Source organism: Aulostomus chinensis, chromosome 7 (assembly GCF_037954235.1).
Source record: "Aulostomus chinensis isolate RoL2024-O1b breed Wild chromosome 7, RoL_Achi_v1.0, whole genome shotgun sequence".
NCBI classification, from domain to species: Eukaryota; Metazoa; Chordata; class Actinopteri; order Syngnathiformes; family Aulostomidae; genus Aulostomus; species Aulostomus chinensis.
Genome location: NC_141326.1, coordinates 24,874,525 through 24,898,736, shown reverse-complemented (window position 1 = coordinate 24,898,736; position 24,212 = coordinate 24,874,525). Strand labels below are relative to the sequence as shown.

General features: G+C 42.9%; 1 protein-coding gene across 1 annotated transcript in view; it reads left to right on the top strand.

Moving 5' to 3' along the window:
• Positions 1-3,537: 3,537 nt before the first annotated feature.
• Positions 3,538-24,212, top strand: part of pparab (peroxisome proliferator-activated receptor alpha b) — a 29,967-nt gene continuing 9,292 nt past the window's right edge. Inside the window, exons 1-4 of the mRNA XM_086209504.1 lie at positions 3,538-3,750; positions 18,121-18,369; positions 20,428-20,591; positions 22,955-23,093. Coding sequence (XP_086065630.1) covers positions 18,162-18,369; positions 20,428-20,591; positions 22,955-23,093 — 511 coding nt within the window. The 5' untranslated portion in view covers positions 3,538-3,750; positions 18,121-18,161. The remainder of the gene's footprint in view (positions 3,751-18,120; positions 18,370-20,427; positions 20,592-22,954; positions 23,094-24,212) is intronic.

Below are 24,212 nucleotides of genomic sequence, written 5' to 3'. Positions count from 1 at the left end.
ACATTGACTTCTACATAGTGCCCATGTGTCACTGTATTAGGGCTGTGTGACCTGTATATATTAGACATGCTAATGAAAATTGCAAACAGAGACGTTGGCTTCACAGGAGCTGCAGCAAATCAGAGTCTGACTTGACAACTCAGGGATTCAGAGGTGTAAGTCTCTGCAATGAGGACCAGAATGTTAGAAATTCAGCATATTATCAAGATGTGGAAAGCATTCTGAGTCTCCCACTCATTGGGAAACCAGCTGTTGTCCAGACACACTGTCTTGACCGTAGGCCATAACTGTGGACTGCCTGCTCTCTCGAGTCGTGTTGCAATGAGCCATATACTCTGCCACTAATATTTCTCCATGTGTTGCTCACATGGAGAAATCACCAGCTGGCTGGGCAGAGCTACTGAGAAGCTCAGTGCAATGTAACTAACATCTGTGTGGGTGTGTTGAGCATCACCTTACTGCTGGATTGTGCTTTGGTTTATTTTGCAGCTCTTTGCTTGAGCTCTTAGTGTTACTGCTAATATCATTTTTTTCCCCCAATTTATTGTTCGCAATACTTCACAACAATAAATCTTGTACTTTTTATTCCACAGGATTTATTTGACAGGAATTGTAAAGTTAAGATTTTACATACAAAAAATTGTGTCATCTTATTGAATATGCCCAGAGCCTTCAGATTAAAGTACCAAGGATTATATCAAAGCCATATTGGCCTTCCTGAACAAATTCTGATAGCGAGATTAAGAGTCATTTCGCAGGGGTTTTTGTGATGCTCAAAACATCATGTCACCTTTTAGCATCTTCATGCATGTCAGCATTTCCTTTTCCATTCAAAAGCTTAATCAAAGTAAATATTACCCCCCCCCCCAAAAAAAAGAATGTTTTTTGACACCTCTTGCCCAATGTCAGCTGGGACAGGCTCCAGCCCCCCCCCCTCGGACTCTTAACAGATAGGCGGTATAGAAAATGGATGGATGGATGGATGGTACTTTGTGACTCCAGAATGAAGGAAGAACCAGCCGTGTATTTGTAACTTCAGTCTAACAACAAATCAACAAACCAGCTACAACAACAAATAATCAGTACAACTGCCAGTTTACAGGCTCTTAGGCGTACTAGCCGGTAAAATCCACATTCTTCTTTATCCAGCTGTATTTTAGCTAATCCACAAACCTTTTGGTTTGAATGGAAACAAGCCCCAAACCAGAGAGGCTATATTATGTTTGTTTTTAACTCAAATCACAGTGCTACTGGATTACTGAGCACATGGCTGGATAAAGAAGACGTGGATTATACTGGATGATGCACTTGAGTTTGTAGACAGATGGCAGTTTTGTTGTTGTTTTGTTGCTGTAGCTGTTGTTAGCTGTCAAGCTAAATACACATATCTGGCTCTCGCTGCATTCTGGTGTCACAAAGAAACTTTCACTGCCACTGATGTTTTGGCTTCAGTGTACTGTCGTATATTAGTGGCTCTCTTCAGGATTTACACTTCGTACTGAAAACCTCACAAAACATTATTGAAAGGTTACTGGAAGGGACATTTACTTTTGTGTATGTCGGTACTTAGTTATGGTAGAAACCATGATTCTCCTGTTGAATTCTCAAGACTCTTCTGTACCATTTCCTTTTCTGACGTTAATAATAATGAAGAAGATTTGAATAGACATTACTGATTCTCTCCAAAGCGTGACATTTGAGGAAAATTGATCCTCTGCCCCATGAATATTTTTCATCTCTTCACAACAGTTCAGGAAATATAATGTACTTTTTTTTTATTGGTTTTGAGTTTTTTAAAGATTCTGGGCACATGATAGAAAGGGATGTTACAAATACACAGAGTTCTCTTGTTTATTCCAGCAGTTAGTTATTGTTCAAACCAGCTCAACCTCAAACACAACATTGTACAATGTAGTCTTTCTACTTGATTTAAGGCTCTGAATATTCCTTCCATCACAATACATGTAAGTGTTGAGTGTACATGGAGGTTAGGGTCCACTGTGGTCCCAGGGCCCGTGTAAGGCAGAGCGGCCAGGCTGCTACTAGGCCTTCAGCCAGGCTTTAGAGAGACACCCACAAGGCTTTGCCAAAGACGTGGACAGAATGGGATGGGGAGTTGGAATAACAAACGAGATGAGGAAACAGGAACACAAAGAGATGCAATCGGTAGAAGAGGTCACACACCAAGTTTTTGGCATGAGCCTGGAAAGTAGAGCTGCTTCATTAATGGGCAGTTTATTGCAACAGTTTATCTGGAACCCCTCAACTTGGACTGCTGCTAGTATGGAAGGTTTCCTCAGCTGCCTCATAATTCTGCTGAAAGAGCAAATATTGTCCGATGCACGGTTAGCGGCGCACTTATAAGCTGGCTACATTTCCATGAACCAAAACATTGATGCCAAAATTACCAGCATACATGAAGTATATCGAAGCATTTGTCTGCGGTCACAGAGGTGTCTCTTAGACAAATTAATAAGTTGATTAATACATAGTTGATAGCTTCTCCTCAACAAAAGCAAGTTTGTATAGTTACCTCCTCCACTGCTGAATGATGCCTCCTTCTCTCCTCTTTCGAACTTCCTGTGTTCTTAATCCATGCATTTTGTGGTTCTCTAAAGATGTAGACAGACTGCGGAGTCTTCAGCGGAGCCCTGCGGTGTTGGGCCATATGCCTCCTAAGTGTTTGTTCAGTCTCCCTGATGCATCAGGACTGCACACACTAAATTGCTTTGCTTGTGTTACTGTAAAAGTACTGGCAGATGATTAATAAAAGAGCACATAAAATGTCATTTGTTATTCTAAAGAGCATTTATTGCAGTGACAACATCTGTATATATAATAACAGATCCACTAAACATTTATCTGTCACTGGGTCAGAGCTACATTTACTCAAGTACTCTTGTACCAGTGATGCAAAGTAAGTTTATTTATTACTAGTGATTAGGAACTTTTCATTTAGGCATGAAATGGCTTTTAAAAATAAGGTGCAATGTGATGATGAAGAAGGATAATGTAACAAATATTTTGACATTTGTCTGTTTATTTGTTTTAAATATTAGTGCGAAGCCTCGAAGCAGTTTTATTTAGAATATATTAAGTGAATTTTCACTGTATGAAACATCTTCAGGCCTCTCAGAACTTAAAGCTTTGAATTGAGTCAATTGAGTTGCAGGAGAGAGGAAGTCTAGAGTGACCTGGAGGGGTTATATGAGGACAGTCCGTGCTTGCAAAGGCGGCCTTCATTCACTCAGTTCAGCAACATTTTCCGTGATTATCCCACTGTCATCAATTATCATCCCTACGCTTGGCTCTGCACATTTGCTGGAGTCGCTGATTTGCTTTGATAAATACTTATTTCAACACAACTCTCTCGAAAGCGTGAGGGCAGAGCCGTGGAGCGCTCCCTGTGGCCGACAACATGGTTAGGGGGCGTCCTTCTCAAGGGAAACTCGCTGCGCTCTTTCTATTCGCTGAAACTGTAGGTGTGTCAGGGGGCTGAGGGCCTTATCTCCACCAGCTGTCAGTCATGAGGTCACTTCCTGCGGGTGTGAGCTCCATGGCTCTGCTCTGTATGGACGTGGTGGGGGATTTTTGACAGGCAGCGCTGGTTGGAAAACAAACAAGGACTTGCCCGGGTGCTGGGGGGGGACTATCTTTTTTCCCTGCTCGATTCTCTGCCTCAACGAGCGCCTCTCAACCCTGCGAGCTTCGAACGACATGGTGGCTTCAGCCCGGGCTGTCTATTCGAAGGTAGATGTCTACATTTGGCGTTTTTGTCCGAGTGCACCCACTTCCAGCGCGCCCATCTGCAGCAGCTGGGAGACTGTGGGAATTCGGTTCAGTGCTTCTTAATAGAATAGCGTATATTTGAAGATTTTCTCATGCCAGGAATCTCCACATGATTGCTCCGAGGGAGCTGGTGCACTTTATTACATTCTTGTATGATAGGGCTATTGTCATCGCGGGGAGGCGGGCTAATCTGATTTCAGTTTACACGCCTGCGCAGCGTAAGTGCCGCTTCCTCATCAATAGATGTGATGTAAGCTTTTCATTAACGAGCCATGCTCTCAACGCGAGGGCTTGATAGTACTCGAATGGAGGCTGGGAATGAACTGTGCTCATGCAAGGCTAGATGGTCATCTCTGACACCCTCGGGCCTCCTGGATAGGTTTAGAATAGTGCATAAGGGAGTGAAGGGCTCACGTGTGTGTTGCAGCACAAACTCTCATCTGTGAGGCGTTGACAGCGTGGATGAATGGATCAAACCGTTATTAAAATGTTGCTGCAGGTGCTAACTGCTCCATGACCCCCAGGCATCTCCTCCTCAGGGGCTCCATGTCCTTTGGGGCAGGAGGAAAATGCAATTAAATAATTGTCACACTCTCTCATTGAGATGTTTGTTGAGCGAAGTCATGTTAGATTACAATGTCCAGCTTGTAATGCTGGTGGTTGTCAACATGATGATAACAGTAACGCACAGTATTTTGAAATTTAATGGAACGATGGTTCACTGCTTCTTTCATGTTGTAGGAAGAGTTGTTGAAGCCTGAGTGTACGTCATCACACCATTCTTAAGTGAAGTGTTGCGGAGATGTCAGCCTTTATTGTGACGGTCAGAAAATCTTACAGTAACAAACTGCAGTTCCTTAATGTCAGATTTCTTTTTGGAAAAAAGAATTTTCACCCTAAATTGATTTGTCACGTTTTGCAAAGTGAGAAATGATCCGGCCAAGAACAAACATGTGTTCTGAGGTGTTTCTTGTTGGAACCTGACCGTATGACTTCCCATTTTCAAAAGTTGTTCATCATACTTAGGTTCATTGAATTCAGTTTTTTAAGATTAAACCCCTGAAGTTAAATGTTCAGAGGGCTGGCAGACAACGCTTGTTGCTTTGCTTGTTTGTCAAACTCCAGAACTTAAAATTTCTCATGTTGCTTTAACAGTGAGATGCTCCCAAAAGCTTTTTTTTTTTTTACATCAGCAAAAAAAGAAAATTTCCTAAAAGTGAGTCATTGGAGGTGATCTGTACACAGATGCTCCTTTCTGCCGTCCCATTCTAAATATACTGAGAAGCATACAACTGAGCCCTCTGTGCACTGGGCTTTTTACATAAGCTCTCCTCTATTTGCTTCCCCCTCAAGACAGTAACCACACTGACGTGGCATTTTCCTCGGGATCAAAGGTCTTAAACTCCCAACTATGTTTCACACCTTATCAATCAGGTGCCGCTGGTCAAAAATCCATCAGCGCAATTTAGAATTTAGCCCTAGAACGATAGCATCTTTCATTTGCCCTGGAGATTTAGTAAATAAAGTCCTAAACATTCTCTTGGACACATTTCAAGGTTTTATTTCACTTTACTGAATACAAATGCTCAGAGAGATTACACTGACATGTATTATAACTCCACCAAGAACAAATAATGATTGCACATAATATCTTTTTATTGTATTTTACTTTAAAGTGGGAGGGTTTACTGCTTTGCAATCAATTATTAAACATTGAGGAATATATTCTAACTCTTTTGACAGGGTTTTTCCATACTGTAGTTAAGAGAAATCCCACCTATGCTTCCTTTTTATTGCAGAGTTTTCAAAGGTTGAGTCGGGCCTCCTCCGCCGGTTCCAGTGGAGCCTCGGTGGCCAGAGGAGAAAAAACAAAATATTAGTTATTCATAGGACCTCATGTACGACAGTCTTAATAGGTGATTTAAGATACACATCAGACATCCAGTGGTTTTGGGGCAATTTCACTGCTTTCTTCCTTTCCAAGAGTCACTAATAAATAACTTAAGACACTGTTTTCATTAGGAATGCACAATGTTGGACTTTTCTTGTCTACATCTGTCATGCCAATAGTTCACGACTATTTTTTTTGTTTTTTTTGCCATTTGTATTATCTGGTGCAGTGGTCAGCACTGTCGCCTCACAACAAGAAGGTTCCAGGTTCGAGCCCTGGCTCCATCACAGGGTCTTTCTGTGTGGAGTCTGCATGTTCTCCCTGTTCCTGTGTGGGTTCTCTCTGGTACTCCGGCTTCCTCCCACAGTCCAAAGACATCAAGAGGGGACGAGGCTGATTGATACTCTAAATTGACCGTAGGTGTGGCTGTGAGTGTGAATGGTTGTATATATGTGTTGGCCCTGCCATAGACTGGTGACTCGTCCAGGGTGAACCCCGCCTCTGGCCCAAGGCTGCTGGGATAGGCTCCACCCCCCCGCCCCCCCCATAACGCTTAACAGGATAAGCTGTAGAAAATGGATGGGTGGATAAAAACAAGTTCACATGATATTCATATTTTATGAATACTAAAAAACAAATTTGTCTCCATTTCCAAAAAAAGAAAAAAACGTGTAAATCATCGATTGATCGTTGTGTCCTCATTCTTTATGAAGACCAAAGAAGATGAGACTTAGTTGATATAACAGTGCTGATATGTTAAAAAAAAAAAGGTGACCATGTCAGCTGACACTGGGTCATGTGGCGATATTATCCTGGGTTCCCAGTTTTCTTAGGGATGCTCAGAAGTTTAGTAAAACGGTAATATTAGGCTAGCTTGACGTAATGGCTGATTGTTTATGGGATCAAACACGACGATAATGATCTCATATCAGCACCCAGAAACAAAACTACAGGTATGTTAAATAGGGAGGCCTCATTCTTAGCTTTGTCTGCCACCGTCTAAGAACTTCAAACCCCTGAATTATTTCATGCACTGGACCAGATGTGGTCAGTGAGTTCCAGTCACAAGTGGTCACTCGAGACTCATGTCGAGACTCATTCGAACCAGGAATTTACACCAGGCACGGCCGCGCTGCGCCGTGCTCCAGCAGCAACCCCGATCACGTCCTCGCACAGCTTTCTGGCGGCAGAGTTTCCACCGCGTCCAGCGGGTACTTCCTCTATGGCTTGATATGCTCTGTGCAGATTGATGTGCTTTCTATCAAAAATAGACTCATCATGTAGTTGTTGCGAAGCAGCACGCTGAGCAGCTGACATGGTTCAGGCCAGGTCTATTAGTGCTGGTAATTCATCTTGGAACCTCATGATTGTGATCTGAGGGAACAATGCATCAGAGATATCCTTATCCTTATCCACAATGCTTGAAGTAGCTTGTGAAATCGCCGGCTAAACATTACTGCGCTCGCTTCTTTGTTTTTTTTGTTTTCAGTCGTCTTCATGGAACTTGCAGTACTTGTCTTTACAGAATTTCCCTACCGAAGCAGAGAATGTACACTCTGATAGTTTTGTCAGAGTTGGAATCTGAGACCTGTAATCGGCTCCTACCTGGTTGCATTCGCAGCCTGGAGAGACTGACACAAGAAGAAAAACAGAGGGAGAGGCAGGGTTTTCTCTTCTGTCCCAAAACAAGACTTTCAGGTTCTCTCCCTAACCCAACAGCCTCAGAGGTTTAGCATATAGACCCGAAAAGAATGTACTTGCAGCATGCTTAGCAAAAATATAATTCCATCAGCTTATTTTAAGGACCCTGTGTGACCAGTGGTGAATGAGCAGTGGAAAAGAAGTTGGCACAGTGAGAAGAGGGTGTGTAAGACATGCCCAGCAGTCTGTGAAAAAATATTTGAAGACTTGATTAAACTTCCAGAAGCTGTTTTGTTTATCAGGACAATGGTTCAGGTATAAGCCTGCCATTGGCTGATTATTTCAGTCGGCACCCTTTGCAGAATGATAATGAGTTGAGCCAGATGTTTGTCTCGCTGCACTGGCGCGGCGCACACGTCTCTGGTCTGGCATCACGAGACTGTTCCCCGAGATGCCTCCACCTCAAGCCTGCCTTCCTGCGGACTCTTTCTTCTGGAGATTTTAAGGTTAGCTGTATTTCTGTCTAATAATTGCACCTCAAAAGAAACGGTGCTGTAAGAAAACGGGTACAGCATCCAGACTGACATCAGTCAGTAGCCAGTCATGAAACAACAAGCCTCATTAAACGCTGTTGTTTTGAAACGGCAAGGACACGAAGACAGCTGTAAAATGAAGCACATAAAGTTAACCTGGTTTTTCAAAAAATATTTTGTCACGCAGTGTGGCTAAACTCTTTTAACATTGATTTATGAAAGTTAACCGACTCCATCCTGATTTCATCAGGAGTCTGTCACTTGTCTGGACGTGCATTCTTCTATTTGTTACTCTCAGCTTAAGGAACATGCTCCTTCCATTGCATTGCTTGTTTTTTCTGTCCTGCGCTCACTTGCTAATGGAGCCTGCGGTGGGAGCGGTGGCTGATCAAATACCTGCAGACACATTTTCAACCATTGCTTCGTATTAAGAACTGCTGTTTACCTTGCAGCCAGGATTACCGTACAAAGCTGTAGCATCTCGCAAAAGCTGTTATTCAAACTGAACCTCAAGGTTGAATTTCACCTTTTACTTGTAGTAACGCACCTAAACGGAGAAATTCATTTGCGTTTTTTTTTTTTTAAACGTGTTGCCAATTCGGTTTTAGCGTGCTCTCTAGCTGGTTTCACCTCCATTGTTTATGTGTAGTTGTTGTGCAACTCGTGACCTCACTCCCAGCTACGACCTTCATGTGAGACAGGTGTATTCCCCTTTGAGCCTACCTTACGGTAAAGTTGACCTGGGTTTGAATAGGATTGGGACCCTCCAGCCAGACTTAGAGTAAGCAGCTCTGGAGGAGATTGTCTGTGCTAATGATTGGGGAGGGTCACTGTATGTAAGCTGAATTTGTGAAGAGGGGATTTGACATGAAGAGTTGACTGGTCTCTCGAAGAAAATCTGTCTCCCTCACCGCGCAGTCTTGTCCTGAGCTCCTGCTCAGCTTGTACTCGCGTCCCATCTTTTTTCAGCTCGTCTCAGACAAATCCGTAGTTCTACTCCATTGTCAGGTCATAGCTGTGGGATCTGATTCTTTCTGCTCTGTCAGGGCTGGACATGCATGAGTAATGTCTTCCTTCCCTGAGTAATCTCATGAATTAATCGATGTGGGGGGTGGGGGGGTGGGGGAGGTCTTATTTTTAGAAATTCTTGAAATGTATGGCGGCAGGAAGCACCAATTCATGCAATGCATTCTGTCAATCAAAATAATCGGTTACAATTTGATAGGAAGGATGTATTCATTACTGAACATTGATAAAGGTCAAAGAGCTTCAACTCTCAAACGTAGCAAGGTGAGATTCTCCACTCAGATCAGGCATGCAAACACATTAGCTGGGTTTAGAGAACCAATATGGTGGAAGCACTCGCTGACATGTCTTTGGCTTAAACAATAGGCCTGTGAACATGAATTATAATTTAAAAAAAAAAGAAGCTCCATCCGGTTTCGTGAACTTACTTCCAAATAGATGTAGCAACATTTTACTACCTTAATGGTTTTGGTCTGATATAACAGCCTTATTCTGCAAGCTGGGCTTGGTGTAAGCAGCTATGCTAACATCATCCCTCATTAATTTAAAAAAAACGATTTAGTAAGGAGACAAGGGTGTTCCGTGTTTATAGTGAGGCGGTAACGAAGGTTAGTTAAAACTAATGAGGGATGATGTTAGCATAGCTGCTTACACCAAGCCCAGCTTGCAGAATAAGGCTGTTATATCAGACCAAAACCATTAAGGTAGTAAAATGTTGCTACATCTATTTGGAAGTAAGTTCACGAAACCGGATGGAGCTTCTTTTTTTTTTTTTCTAGCTGACTGATCCAGGATCAGGCCTTTGACTGACAAAAAAGAAACAAACGATCGAGTTCATCAAGTTTCCTCACAATCCAGGTATCCATTACTCTCTCTGAGCTCAGTTGGAACTTCCACAGCTTCACTGGCTGTTAAAGGAAGACTGGAACATGATGGGATTATGTCCATGACATTAATGAATTGGCCCTTGAAATACTTCATCCCCTGACAACTGCTGCCCTCAGGAAACCAAGAAAAAGGACATTTTAGTCTTGATTTTCACTGAGTAATCCTACAACAGTGGCAAGACATTTGTTTTGCTCTGTCACCAAGCTTGTGTGGTGCGTGCCCCCCCACCCACAAACATGTAGGCTGGTTTGGCATCCATCAGGGGGGAACTCAGGACTCCAATGTCATGGTGGAAAATGTAACAAGAGACCCACAGCTGTCTGAGCAGGAAGAAATGCCCTCAGTTTCTTGTTGTACATCTCAATTTGGTTGCTTTCTGGCACTCTTGTGTTTTTTCAGTCGTAGAGAGTAGTTGAGGAACTGCAGGACTACATACATATGCATCAAGTTGAATCTTTTCATGGCTACTATTTCAATTCTGTTGTATGAAAATTAGCAACTGAAGCACTATGCAGTATTCCAGTACTACAATACCAATTCTGGTTCGTGAACTTATCAGCCAGTACTGATCTGATAATATATTTTATTCAACTGGTGCAATCCTGTCTCAGAGCGATATGGTTGCATCATTGTTGGATGACCCGGCACAGGTCAAATCTTTCTTTGTAAATCATGAACAAATGCAGAAAATGAAGTAATAGAACTTTGAGTTTTTCAGCCCTGGAAACTATGGCCTTGCATGTGTAGCGTCAATATCTCAGTGCTGCATCTTTGAAAATACCAACCCCACACTCATACAAACATCTTTCACTTTTGAAGAAAAGGGAAACGTATTACTCGATCCAACTCGGCCTCAAATTTGAACAGACTGCTTTGTGGCCCATGCTCCATCCATCTATCAAGTTTCATGAAATTCTACATGTCTTGTACTTTTTGCGTAATGCTGCTTACAGACAAAAGAACTATGAAGAAAAAGAACCAGCAATGAAGTGTTACCTCCTTAGTAGAGGTAATTAACATGTTGATTATTGTTTTGCTTTTTGTTTTTTTGTAGTTTGATTTATTGTATAGGTTATGTTGCCAGAAAACATGCGCTGATTACTACCTCCAAGTTTTGTGAACCCAGATTATGAAAGAAGCAGATCATCCGCAACCTTGAGAGGTTGGAACCTTGGACTGCTTGAGAGGAAACTAACGGGTAATACTTGTGTTAATTATTATCTCCAACAAGGAGGTTACATGATTAGTTTGATGCTTTTTTTTTTTTTTTTCCCTAACAGAATCGCATAAGAAATGTCAACCGATTTACATCAAATATGGTTGAGGGGGAGAGTGTGAGCCAAGAAAGAACCTGAGTGGGCTGCTGGCCTGGTCTGAGCTCCCCCTCTGTTACTTTGGATTACTTAAAGCAAAAATGACAGTTGCGATGATTCTAAACCAGTACATGTTAAATGTCCCGGTAGCTCTGCTCAAGGTGGTCAGTGAAAGTTCCAGAGCTTGGTCTGCTGTCCTTGTATCCTCTTGTTTCCAGAGGATGAGTTTATTGTGTTTTGGCAGCATGTCGGGGGGGGGGGGGGAGCAGCTGGTAGATCATTGCAGACGTACTTGAACATTCCCTTCTCTTTGACAGGAGCCATGATGTGTGCATTGTGGTGGTCACATGTGCAATATTTTTATCTCTGAAGGGGAAGTGTGACGGAGGTCCATCACTACAATTGACAATGAGCTCTGTCGAACATATTAACAAGTTTGGCTCTTTGGAAGTTATGGTCAATGAGCATGTGGGGTAAAATTTGGATGCACATTCAAGACCTTCGCCATAGGAAAATGCTCCCCTTCCATGTTAATGGAATCAAAATATAACTGTAACATTGCATAGAAAAATTCCACTTCCAATACAAAGTTATTTTTAAAAACACTAAACGCTGGGTCAAGGTCAGGAAAACATCATTGCTTGTTAGGTTGATGTAGAAAGATGCGATGTTATACACAGGGCTTGAGTAGGACTTCCAACACTTGTCTGACCCACAGCTGAGCCCATCGTTGGTATCAGGTACCCCCATCCAAACCTGCCTCCGATGTGGACTCATGTTTTACCATAACCACCATCAATTGCATGACATTCTTTAAACAGACAATTTTTGTGGCCATCTTGTCTCTACAAGAGGTGCCACACCTCAGCAAGCACAAGGTTCGATTTGTACTGCAGTTTTTGTGTCACAATTTTGATTTGGTTCAGTTTGAGTTGTTTTTTACACAGAAGAAAACATCCCGGCGGCTGAAGAGAAGATCCTAAGTATGCAAATAGCCTCGATGAAAATATCCCCCTGCTTTATTGGTAAAGTTCTGGATGCGGCACAAATCTGAGGAATCGAACTCCCCAAAGTTCAAGATCATTTTAAACGACAAAGCACATGAAAATGTCTTCGCAGAATTGTGCTCAAGGTGGTGATTCAAAGTCACAAAGCTTTGTCTGCTGTCCTTTTGCCAGAGGGGGAGTTTATTGTGTCTTGGCAGCGCCTCAGGGGACAAAGCAGCTGGTAGAGCGTTATAGACGTACTTGAACATTCCCTTCTCTTAGGCACTGGCCATGATGTGTACGTTGTGGTTGGTCACATGCACAATATTTATGTCTTTTGAAGAGGAAGGTGCACCACAATTTTTTTTTTTTTTTTTTTACACATCCATGTATGCACTAATGCACTGAGCAGTGGTTCTCAAACATTTAGCTCAGGATACCTGATAAAAAAAAAGGCTAAGTTCTAAGAACCCCTACCATACCATGCTAATAGACTAACCCAAACACAGCCAGATTTAGAATCCTACTGCTATCTTCACAGTTGTTTCAGTATTATTTTTCTCTTTGGAAACATTCGGTGCTTTTAAGATCCTTTTAAATCGTAATGCATTTCTGGAAATCCTCTTGCGTCCCATGAGCCAATATTTAGGCAAAGTTGGGTGTAGTCCTTACCTTTTGTTCTTTTTTTTTTTAACTGAGAAACTTCACATTTCTAGGACTTGATTCCTTCCAGCCTGAAAACACAACTGCTTAGAAACAAATACACGAAGTTGTAAAGTATTCTAAAGTCCTACCACTCAGACCAGTTACTGCATCATGGGTATGCGATAAAAGGGAAGTCAGTACAATCTCAGCTACCTTCCGTGACCCGCATAGGCTAAAGGAAATGACCCATAAAAGCTCTTAATGGTGCTGTAGGTCCAGTTTCATATATGTAAGTGCCACTTGTGAGCGTAGTAGAGAGATTGCTGACTTTTTTACACCAGTGTATTTACATTGGCTAATTTTATAATCACTTTTCTCTACCGTGCTAAACCCATGTAATAAGACAAAGTGCAAGGAAATGTGGGAAATGATGAGATACTGGAGTCGGGGGCCCCTGCTCCGATAGCATTGGGTTATTTACTGTACCATCAGGGAGCCAAAAAAAAGAATTATAGGTGGACTGAGATGGCCTTACGTATCAGACGACATTCCTTGTAGGAACATCATGCGTTGGTTGAGAAGGAGCGTAAGCAGACATCTATCAAGAGATAAAAAGCAGATGTAAAAAGATTGCTAGAGTTCTGTCCACTTTTCAACTTAGTCTGGATGTGTTGCAGGGAAGTTTTGTAATGGTGGCTTGATCCTTGTGACTGGTTTGGAAACAAGCTGTACGTGGTAGCCAGGAGTCAGCGTTTGGCGCACGATGGATGTGTTGCTTAAGGTCAGTGTCATTAGTGACTGGCGGTTTTATCAGCTGGGGCCACTGAGGACAGTGCTTGCTTTTGGTTCAGCTGTAAATACAGAAGACGCTGGTGTAGCTCGCTAAGCTACAGCTGCACTTCAGGTCAAGCTTACATAGCAACTGCTGCATTTCTCCATTTAACCCCACTGTTGCAAACGCATAGGTCTCTGTGCAAAGGGAGACCAATCTTAAAAACAGCCATCATTATCTTGACATAGACGCCCTCCCTGTGTTGTGAACAGCCAAATATGTGTGTTCTGAATCACTTTTATCTCTATTTTTGTCTGCATTTCTCAGGTTTTCCTCAAAATCTGTTTTCAAATGGAAAATGTCCTTATTTTCATGCACTTGTTGTGGCTCCACAACACACACATGCAGGCTCCCTTGCCACCATGTAATGGTGTGCTATAAACAGCCCGGGTGAACGGGTCAGGTCCTCATAGACCTTCGACGTAATGTGATCCTCTGTCACACTGCACTTTCTGCATGGTTTTTATAGTCAAAGTGGGCTCCATCTTTTGACAGTGTGCAGATTTGTGAACGTGTAATAATTATTTTGACTCTGTTGATCCTGTCAAAGCAGAGGTCAGAATCCGCTGGGCTTTACGTAATTTACTGTTTTATTTCTCAACTTATGGCAACAGTGCAAAAGCTCATCTTGAGTAACAGTTTTCCAAATAAAATATCCCAAGTGGGGTGTATTTGGAAATAGATTAATTGTGAAATAAGCAAGTTAACTATGAGAGTAGATTACTCCAGTAGTTGAAGAAAATGTTATAGAGTCATCTAATATAGTTTAATCTTACATTTATTAATTCATGACATTTTGAATATTAATTTTAAGTTATATATGGATTTATAGCTCATACCTCATTGCAAACCACCGGCAAGACATACTTTTTTTTTTTTTTTTACTTTCCAGGTTTTATGTGCTAACACTTGTTAGCTTGTTTAAGATTCTGCTTTACGCTTCATCGCTTTGTGTTGATCTTTTGTCAAAGTTGAATGATATCGTTGGCAACCTAGCGCACGTGTTTCAAGTTAACTTTTCAGTGACTTTGAAAATAAATCAGCTGAAAGCTTGTACAAATGAATGATGTCTGGAGAATATTACTGTAGAAACAAACTCTTCATGGTCAGCATTTGCAAAGGTTTGGGGATTACAGGAGGAGCCAAGGAGGAAGCACAGTTTGCATTTGTTAATGAAATCGAACTTTGGAGCGCTTTCATGGTTGTGCATTTAATTAATCAACATTAGGGGAAAAAAATGGTATCATTGTTATTTTGATCCGTCTATTGCCAGTTCATATAGCTGTGCTTCTATTACTCAGGCCGGCATTTGCATTTGGTCATCAGATGCATCAAAAATATAGACGACTCATGGTAAAAAAAAAAAAGAAGTATTTTCAAACTTGGACCGTCCAGTCTTCAAAAACAGTATCTAAAAATGGCTCTGACCCTGAAATGACAGGCTAAGTGACCTGATAACAGAAAGATTGACCAGTTGGCTATCATAAGTCCAATGTCAATCACTTCCCGAGCTTGTACTTTGGTCAATCACCATAACGATAAGAGAGCGCCGGACAGCGTATCAGCTCTGGGTGATAAAGTTTCACTGGAGTGTTTACCTTGCGGGCACGGTCCAAGCTGAGCTCATAGACATCTTCAAACAAATGGACACGCGGAGTTGTCAGGACAGCCCCATCAGCCCATGATACTGCTCTAAGACCACCGTGATGCCCCCCCAGGCCTTTCTCCTTACAGGCCTGTCAGCACTCTGACCATGGGGGGTGTTAATCATTAACCTTCTTCAGTCTGTCACACGCACTGAATGATCATTCAAACTGTTGAAAAGAGCTGGATGTCATGTTGTCAGAGGCCAATGTGACTTGAAGATCCCAAATAACTGGATGAGGAAGGTAGGGGCGATGGAATGTTTCTACTGAAGTTATTGATATCTCATATTCCACTCAGCTGTCTTTAAAAAAACAAAACAAACATGTTTTATACGCAAATTCAGTTTTCTTCTAACACAGTTGACTCATAGTTTGCAAACTCTTCATTATCTGTTTCAGTTTATCATCCTTGCCAAGGTGAGCTGTCACAAGGTGTTTTGCCTTTTATTCACACCTTGGTGACACAAGCCCATACACACCTCACTGCTGGTTTACTGCCAGCTTTATCTGTGAATCGTGTTCTTGGCATCGCACTCCTTTATCCTTGAAGGATTTAGAAAGCACAGACATGTATTAGATTCTACAATCAGTGTCTCTCAGCAGTCACTGGTGACTCATTTCCCTTTTTACAGAGGTGAAGCTATCACATGAGTGGATTTAATGATCATTTTTAAGTACACTCTAATGTCAACTGCAACCACTGATCATTTTCTGTAAAATTGCAGACGGCTGTGTAAACCCACCTCCTACTGTTCTATTTCCTCTCCTGCAGGGAGAGTAGGAGGTTGTCTTCATGCCTGGGTCATGCTCAGAGCATGTTTATCTGCCTCAGCTGGAGCTCACTAGCAGCTTCACAGCCTGTGAGGAACCCAACATGGGGGGTTGGGTGACCACGTTAAGCATAAATCCTGCAGAATGTATGGATTATTTATGGTCCACTGGTGCATCCGGCCCTATGATCACTGGTTCAGAGTGCTAATACACATTTAACCTATTTTTTTTGCAGCAAACAATAATGGGATTTATTGATTTGCTTGATAGATTGAATTCCAGTGTTGGTAGGTTGTATTTAAATGCCTGCCGTCCGCCCTTGGCTGCTGAAGTGTGATCTGTGTGTCTCCATTGCTGTGGCATCCTTATTACCAGCCTGGTGGCTCATTGTTTGCAGCCTATTACCAATGTCAACCCCCCACTCCCTTATCCCCTTTAAGAGCATATCCACAAACACATAACCATGCTCATCTTCCACTCAGTGTGTTCAATCCCCTAAGCAGGCTTGGTAGGGTGAACACAGGAGAGGTCTTGACAGAAAGAAAACTGCTTCCTATGTTCAGCGGGCCTTTGTCCCTGTAGGTCGAGTGCATTGCTGATGAAGACCTGGTCATGAAGCTGACGTTCCTCTCCACCCCCTCCACCTCTCATAGACCTTTATCGTTCGAAGCTCTGTGTGTTTACATTTTCATGCTGAATGTTAGTCACAATACAAGGTTCATAGCTGCTGGTAAGGGGGGGGCGCAGGTTCAGTAAAGGACACATGGTGTTTAGGTCATTTATATAGGTTATTGTACACGCTGGGTATTTGTTTGAGCTTATAATGATTTGATGCTGGACTAGCTTTTTAATTACCTCAGAAAGAATTGGCAGTGATTCGCCAATGGACTGTATATCCTCTCACCATTCGACAGCAACCTATCTGGGTCAATGGAGTGTCATCTGAATAGACAGCATGGATGTTAGCCAAGCTTTATTCTGTTCCTTGAAGCAGTATTATAATGAGGCAGCTCTGAGTGAAATAAGTGTATGAAACAGGATGTCCTCTAGAAGAAGACCTGGGGGACAGAAGCTGGAGGCTGAATACTAAAGGGGTTTGCTTTATCCCACCAGAGGTAACACTGCCTCCATTCATAATTATTGTTGTAGCTACTCAGGGAAGCTGACCACTCATATGCCAGACATCTTTTTACGGTGAGAACTAAATCTGAATCAGCAACATGTACAGAGTCAGTGATGGAGTTTTGTTCGTCATGTTTTTGAGGATTTCAAAAAACATGCATTTTAAATGTGTCAGACTTTCAGTTTCATCATTTGTTTGCTTTTGTGCGTCCTTCATGCTTATGTAGTCCTGGGTGTTCCTTTGTGTTATAACAGTGACGTGTTTAAAAATGCCATCCAGCCTGAGAGATCATGGGTTGTTCTATTTCTTTTGGCATCTGCACTCATGACAAATCTTCATTCTGTTGCTTCTCCAATGGAATGCCATCCATTTTTGTCACTGGACCTTTCAAAAAAAATCACAGGGAGATCTAAGGACAGATTATTCTAGAGCATGCAGTCACTCACAGAGACTACAGCACAGTACACTGTATGGGGTAAGCTAAGGTTAACCTCAACGTGAGCATGTGCGAAGGTGTGGAACGAATGAGAACAGCCAGCAGCTGCGACATTACAGCTTCGGAACCACCTTCGTCCCAGTTAACCCCCTCGGCCCTGTTGATGTACTTAGTGGGGCCTGCCTGATTGAAAAGGCTTACTTAAGATTGACCTAGTTTACATGCGGATGTCTGAAGTTTGAATATGTGATGTAACACTTCTTCTTGATGCACCTTCAAGAGCGTAGCTCCACTCAGCCACAAGCGCCTTTTACACGCCTCATCATGGCCGATTGCTGTGCAGCCTAAGCTAGCCCGGTGGCCTACATTCATCCTTTCGCACGTCTCCTTAACTCTCTTTCTCTACCTGCGGCACTCTGAGGTTGCTGCATTGGGACTGTGGATAAAGCTGGCTCGTGTTGTGTTATATGATACTCCGTGTCCTTCAAACCGTCATTACTTGTTGGCCCACTGTAGCAGCTGTCATCTGTTGCTGGTTACACGTTGAATCAACACTATTGGCGCTCCTGAATGTAACCCTCTGTCATCCACTGTTTCTAGTCTGATGAGTGAGATTGCCGGCAGCCCGCCCCTCCACCACAATGGTCGACATGGAGAGCCACTATCACCCCCCTTCACCCCTGGAGGACTCGGTGTTGGGAAGCCCCCTGTGTGCCGATGACGACTTCATTGGTGGCATGGAGGAGCTCCAGGACATCTCCCAGTCCATCGACAGCAGCGCCCTGAGCTCCTTTGATGCCCCTGAGTACCAGTCCTCCAGCAACGGCTCTGAAGGTTCCACCGTCTTAGGTGAAGATGGTCTTTTTGTCATAAATAGAAATATACGCCATCTTGAGCTCATTTGAATGTGGTAAGATAATGTGTGATTAGCTCCCACGCTGTCATTCAAAGAGTCCCGAGCAGCTCACTGTAAGCTGCTTGCCATTGTTTTTTTTTAAAGCAGGGGTCCCTCGCATTAGTGCATTAATCCCTAACATGTTCCAACTGAATGTTCGGAGAGGGACACGCACTTTGGCTCATTTCACCTTTAGCCCTCACCTACAACAAGGCTGCGCAAGCATTTGACAGTCCCCTTCGTCTGCCTAACACATTTTCTCACCTTCCGGCTGTTTGTCCATTAATCTTGATCAGTCTGTCCTGCGTTTTCTTAGATCTTATCTTGCATATGTTCCTGACCATTTTTTGACATGTTTTTTACATACTTCCTATCTCTCTGTCTTCCTCCAGCCCCGTAGCCCCATAGCCGACAAGGAATCCCCGCATTCCTCAACTAACACGCATCACCTCTTAGGAAACATCCACTTTGCTTCTGTTTCCTCCTGAATAGAAGTCACATGGGCATCTTGGAAATTTATGCTACTACCAAATTATGCAACAAATGAAGAGGCTGTGAATGCTTTAGGGAGATGTAAGTGAGGAGGGTCCAAGTGAGGGGGATGAGAGGAAGGGACCTACTGGAAGAAGGCATGTCAGAAACGTTTTGACGATGTCATGGAAAAGTCAGTTGGGTGTTGAAGGTTGCTAACGGCAAGAGACAAGAGGGGAGGAAAATCCTAACATGCTTTCCTTGTCTGCACGCGGTTGAAACGTGTACTTGCAGCAGGCAGGAACACAGCTCCAGGTCTCCTGCCAAATGCTTCTTATCCCTGGGCTGGCGTCTGTCATCCAACTCATGTGGACTGACTTAGTGCCACTGTTTTGTACTGTTTGCTATTTATGTACCAATCAGGTTCTACCAGCTATGTTCCCGTCACACGACTGAAATAGGAAACTGTTGGCAATCAGCGATAAACCATATGACCTGTCTTCCATGAAGAATAACGTTGCCATTCGTCCAATGCTGTTATGCCTGTGACAGGCAACGTGCCACAAATGACACACTGTACTAATAACCCTAAATGCATAGTTGCTATGACTGAACAGAACGTCTGCGTTAGGGTCAAGGGAGGTCAAATTGTTTTCCAGAAGAAGATGGAATGACAAAACATCATTGTCATCAATCCTTTGTTCGGAATACAGAAAGCAACTCAACAAAAACATGTGCCGTGTTAAGTGGGCTTCACCAGAAACGAGAGTTAAAGTGTCAAAAAAAAAAATTACATTTCATCCTTCATTCTGACTCAAAGTAACTAAGGTTTCCTTTGTTTACAGAGACCACAGGTTTTTATTTACAACTGTCTTCATAACCAGAGACGAAAAAAAACTTAAAGTCAGCTCGAACAGTTACAAGATGACACACGTTTGATATCATACATTTGAATTTAGTAAAAGATTGACAAAATTCAGTGATTGTGGACTCACAGGTCAGTCTCTCAACAATTTCACATCACTGGTTTAGATGTGGGTGGGAAAAATTCAGGAGTTTGCATTGCAGAACCAGTCCAAAGTCTTTAGGCCGGCACTTCGGTGACATGCAGCAGTCATGGGCAGCAGTCATGGGCGGCTAAACTCTGTCCTGCTAGGGTTTTTTATGTGACGGCCCAGCAGAGTCGCAGAAGAAAATCCCTTCGCTGTTTGTTGCATTCGAGGCTGAACATATTAATCCTCTCATAACCAACAACTAAGGATCCTCAGGAGTTGCACTTTTAACATCTTGACAAGTGACAGTTATTTACCATTTGTTTCTCAACAAGAGACAATTTAGAGCAAGCATCATTTTGGGTTAGGCGTGTGGTCGATGGAATATAAGGAGCCTTTTTTTGTCACTGACCAGGCAAATACCAGGCGTTCAGAGTTCCCTTGACTTTGGCAGGCGAAGATCTTCAATGTCTTGTATCTTGAGAGCCAGAGCAACACTGCAGTAGTGCATTGACACATTGATTCACCTTTTCTATGTGTGTTTTGCAGATGCCCTGACCCCGGCGTCCAGCCCCTCTTCGATTGTTTATGGGGTGGCAGCAGGCCAGGAGGACTTCTCATCTTCCACTTCATCACTCAGTCTAGAGTGTCGAGTGTGTGCTGACCGTGCCTCGGGCTACCACTACGGCGTCCATGCCTGCGAGGGCTGCAAGGTGAGATGAGGGCTGTGTGCGTAAATAATACAACAAACAAGCAGTTCTGTCTCTGGATTTTATGTGACATGTTGGAAAAGACCTGCTAGATTAGTGACTGAACAACTGGTTCCTGCCAGTGGACCAACAGTTTGTTCCAGGACATTGATTTGAGGACAGTTATTCAGGGACTGTCAAGCCAACCTGTCACTTTTACTTTTACTAACTTGGTAGAATCACAAACAAAACATAAGATACACGTTAACCAGTTTCAATGAAGCACACGTGGAACTACCGCACCGAAGAAAGTAGGCCGCTCCAGACCAGAAATCCGAAGGCAGTGTGTCTTGTGACTAATGATAACTAAGAGAGGAGCATTGAAAGTACCAGACTCTGCCTTCACACGTGGTTGCACAACAATAATCTTTCAGTTAATTGTTTACCAGTCATGCTGAAGAACAACCCAAGGCTGGGTTTTTTGAGAGAGAGAGAGAGAGAGAGAGAGAGAGAGAGAGCCATGAGGTGTGTGTGGAAATGTTTCTTTGAATATTCTTTAGCTCTCGTGTCATTTTAAATCTGTCTAACTGGTTAGTAAAAGCCTCACAATTTAATAAACCCCTCCACCTCTCTTCTATGAAATCAGTGCAGCTAAATGTAACAGCAAGACAGCAGTGGGAGTGTGAATTCCAGGAAGTGATACATAACCTCAGTAACTTCATCGTATCAGCATGCTCTTACATAAACATTTACATCAGAGCAGCAGAAGTGTCAGCGTGTGCTGCAGTAAGACGATCACGAGGATAAGCGTGCGATGGGGCATCCTTTCCTAGCGCTGCACAATTACTTCAGATGTTATCGCAGTAATGTCAAATCACATGAGGTGCAGTATTTGATAAAGACATTTTGGAAGTTTTTTGAAGTGTCGCAGCAATACCACAGCCTACAATGGTTTTAGGAAGCCTCATGATTTGGTAAATATTCCAGCAAAAGACACACCGTTTCAATACATTGGCTGTTATTAATAAGGATACGAAAAAAGAATTCCCTCTAATACTGTCAATCATGTCAGTCTGAATATCACAATTTCCTCCAAACCATTCAGCCTTAGTGCATCTATGCTTCACAGCTCTCTGCAATGGATAAAGAGACTCCTTTCCAGTCCACAGGGCAAAGTTATGTGACCTGTCCAGGGTGAAGTTATTCAACAGTAAAAGCGTAAAGCTACAGGTTATCAACAAGGTCAAGGTGAATGTGCTAAACTCCATCTACAGTATGTGAGGTAGCTTATTAAGACGTATCTTTCCGAGATGACCTGTGACGAACCCAAGGGCCATCGTGAAGCCTGTGCTGCAATTTACAAAAGCCAGATCCTGCAAAGTCAGCACTTTTTGATCAAATCCGTCATAATGAACTTGAACTATGCTGATGATGTAATGGCTGCTTTGAATTTGAGCAGATATTTCAAATTCTTGCAAATTTTGACTACATTTAAAAAAAATAGACAATGGAGAGCACACATATATATTTATACATCCATCCATCCATTTCTACCGTTTATCCTGTTGTTGTTTTGACTCACAGAGACCTTGACCTCAGTCTAAATCCACGTCTTCCTGTAGTCCAAGTCCAGCTCATGGCTGTTACTAGGCAGAAACCTCAAAATTAGGGGTGAAAGATCCTAAAAAAAACCTCAACCTAATTACAATTATGAAACAACTGATATTGTCATTTCATAATATGAGAGGGAGTTTTCATTTTTCATCTATTAGGGGTCGTGGGGGGGGGGGGGGGGGGCTGGAGCCTATCCCAGCAGCCTTTGGGCGAGAGGTGGGGTTCACCCTGGACGGGTCGCCAGTCCATCTCAGGACCAACACATAGAGACAGACAACCGTTCACACTCACTGTCGTTGGTTGCACATGTAACCCTGTGCAGTCCTCTATCCTATGAACATTTATATCATACTTCATGTGCGTTAAGAAAATGTACGAATGAAGTAAGGCTACATGTGTTATGAAGCAATTCCCCCAGGACATTTTCTACCCTCCTACTGATCATAAATGCACGGCGTCCTTCCTTCTCTACGCCACGTTTATGTTTCTTGTTGCCAAGGGCGTGTTAGCGAGGAGAAAGCCATGGTGAAACAATGAAAAATGTAAATTGACTGTTTTATAGTTTTTAAGCCACTGGCAAGTCAAAGCCAGTCCACAAGCAACTGTGGGATCGTTGCCTTCCTCAAGGACACTTTGACACGGAGGAACCAGAGTTGGTCTTTTATTGTTCTACACTAAAACTGTTGGAATGACATATTTCAAGTTGTAGTATTAGCTTGTGTGCGCGCTTGGTATTTGAACATTCACTTCTTGCTTACTTTTCATTCCCTCAGGGTTTTTTTCGGAGGACCATCCGTCTGAAGCTGGATTATGACAAATGTGAGCGCCGCTGCAAGATCCAAAAGAAGAACCGTAACAAGTGCCAATACTGCCGCTTCCAGAAGTGCCTGTCTGTGGGCATGTCCCACAACGGTGAGTCCTACGAGGCAGGGCAGGTCAAGTCAACCCTTCCACCCCCCCCCACCCCCCCCCCCCCCCACACACACACACACTTCACACACTTGCAGGGCTCTTGTTACCTGTAAACAAGCAGTAATTAACACAGTGCCACAAGTGTGCTGTTACCACATTGAAGAGGGGCAAAGATACGTGATTAGCACAAATAAGTCATCTAACACCACAGCGGGGTTTTAGAATGCATGTTAGGACAAGTCGCTAGACATGCAGGCTGTCATACAGCTGTGTTTACATGTTCAGTTGCAGTCAAACTAACTGGTCTCCTGTAGTTGTCTCAGTATACCTGAATTAGGAAGAATCGGCTCGCTCGCTGAAGCAGGGCCACCTACTTACAAGTCCAGTTTTAGTTGGACAAATGCAGTAATTTGACTTTTTCTAGTATATAAAACATAGCGTCTGTGTCTTCTCCAAAACGGAACATTTGAACCTTTTTCATATTCAGAAAAAGACTTGTGGGTCGCGTGTCACTAAGTCCCACAGGCAGAGCACATGGTCAGTCTGAGTATCCTGCAGCTCTTGCAGCTCTAGAGTCATGGTACATTGCAATGGCTGAAACCTCTCAACCCTTTTGGTGCAGCTATGTGAAGAGCAATCACATGACTTGAGTGTGTCTGTCTACCTTTTGACTGCTCCATCCTGAACGTCCCAGTAACCTCCAGTACTCATGCACCAGCACTCCTGATTGTGTGACCTCCATAATATCTATAGCACGAATAGACTTTCCTAAAAGATCAATGATTTTTAAGAATTTGTTTGGTAACTGGTAGAAATTCTTACCTCATGACCATATAATCTTTCCCTAAAAAGCCTTAAGTCTGCCACATCTTTAATACTGGAATATTATTTTTTGTTCCTGTCAACATACAATGTGTTGACTCTTGGTCAAAGTCAATGTCCTGCTGAAAAAAACCCTCTCCAACAGATTTAGATGATTTCATCTGTTTGACTACAGGGTTGCGCAGGTGCTCTTTTTTTTTTTTTTGCTGGTGGGTCTGTGTTTCTTGTTGAGGGTCGCAGAGGTCATTGTGCTCCACTTACACACCAAGTGTACATATTCCACGTGGGCGGACATGA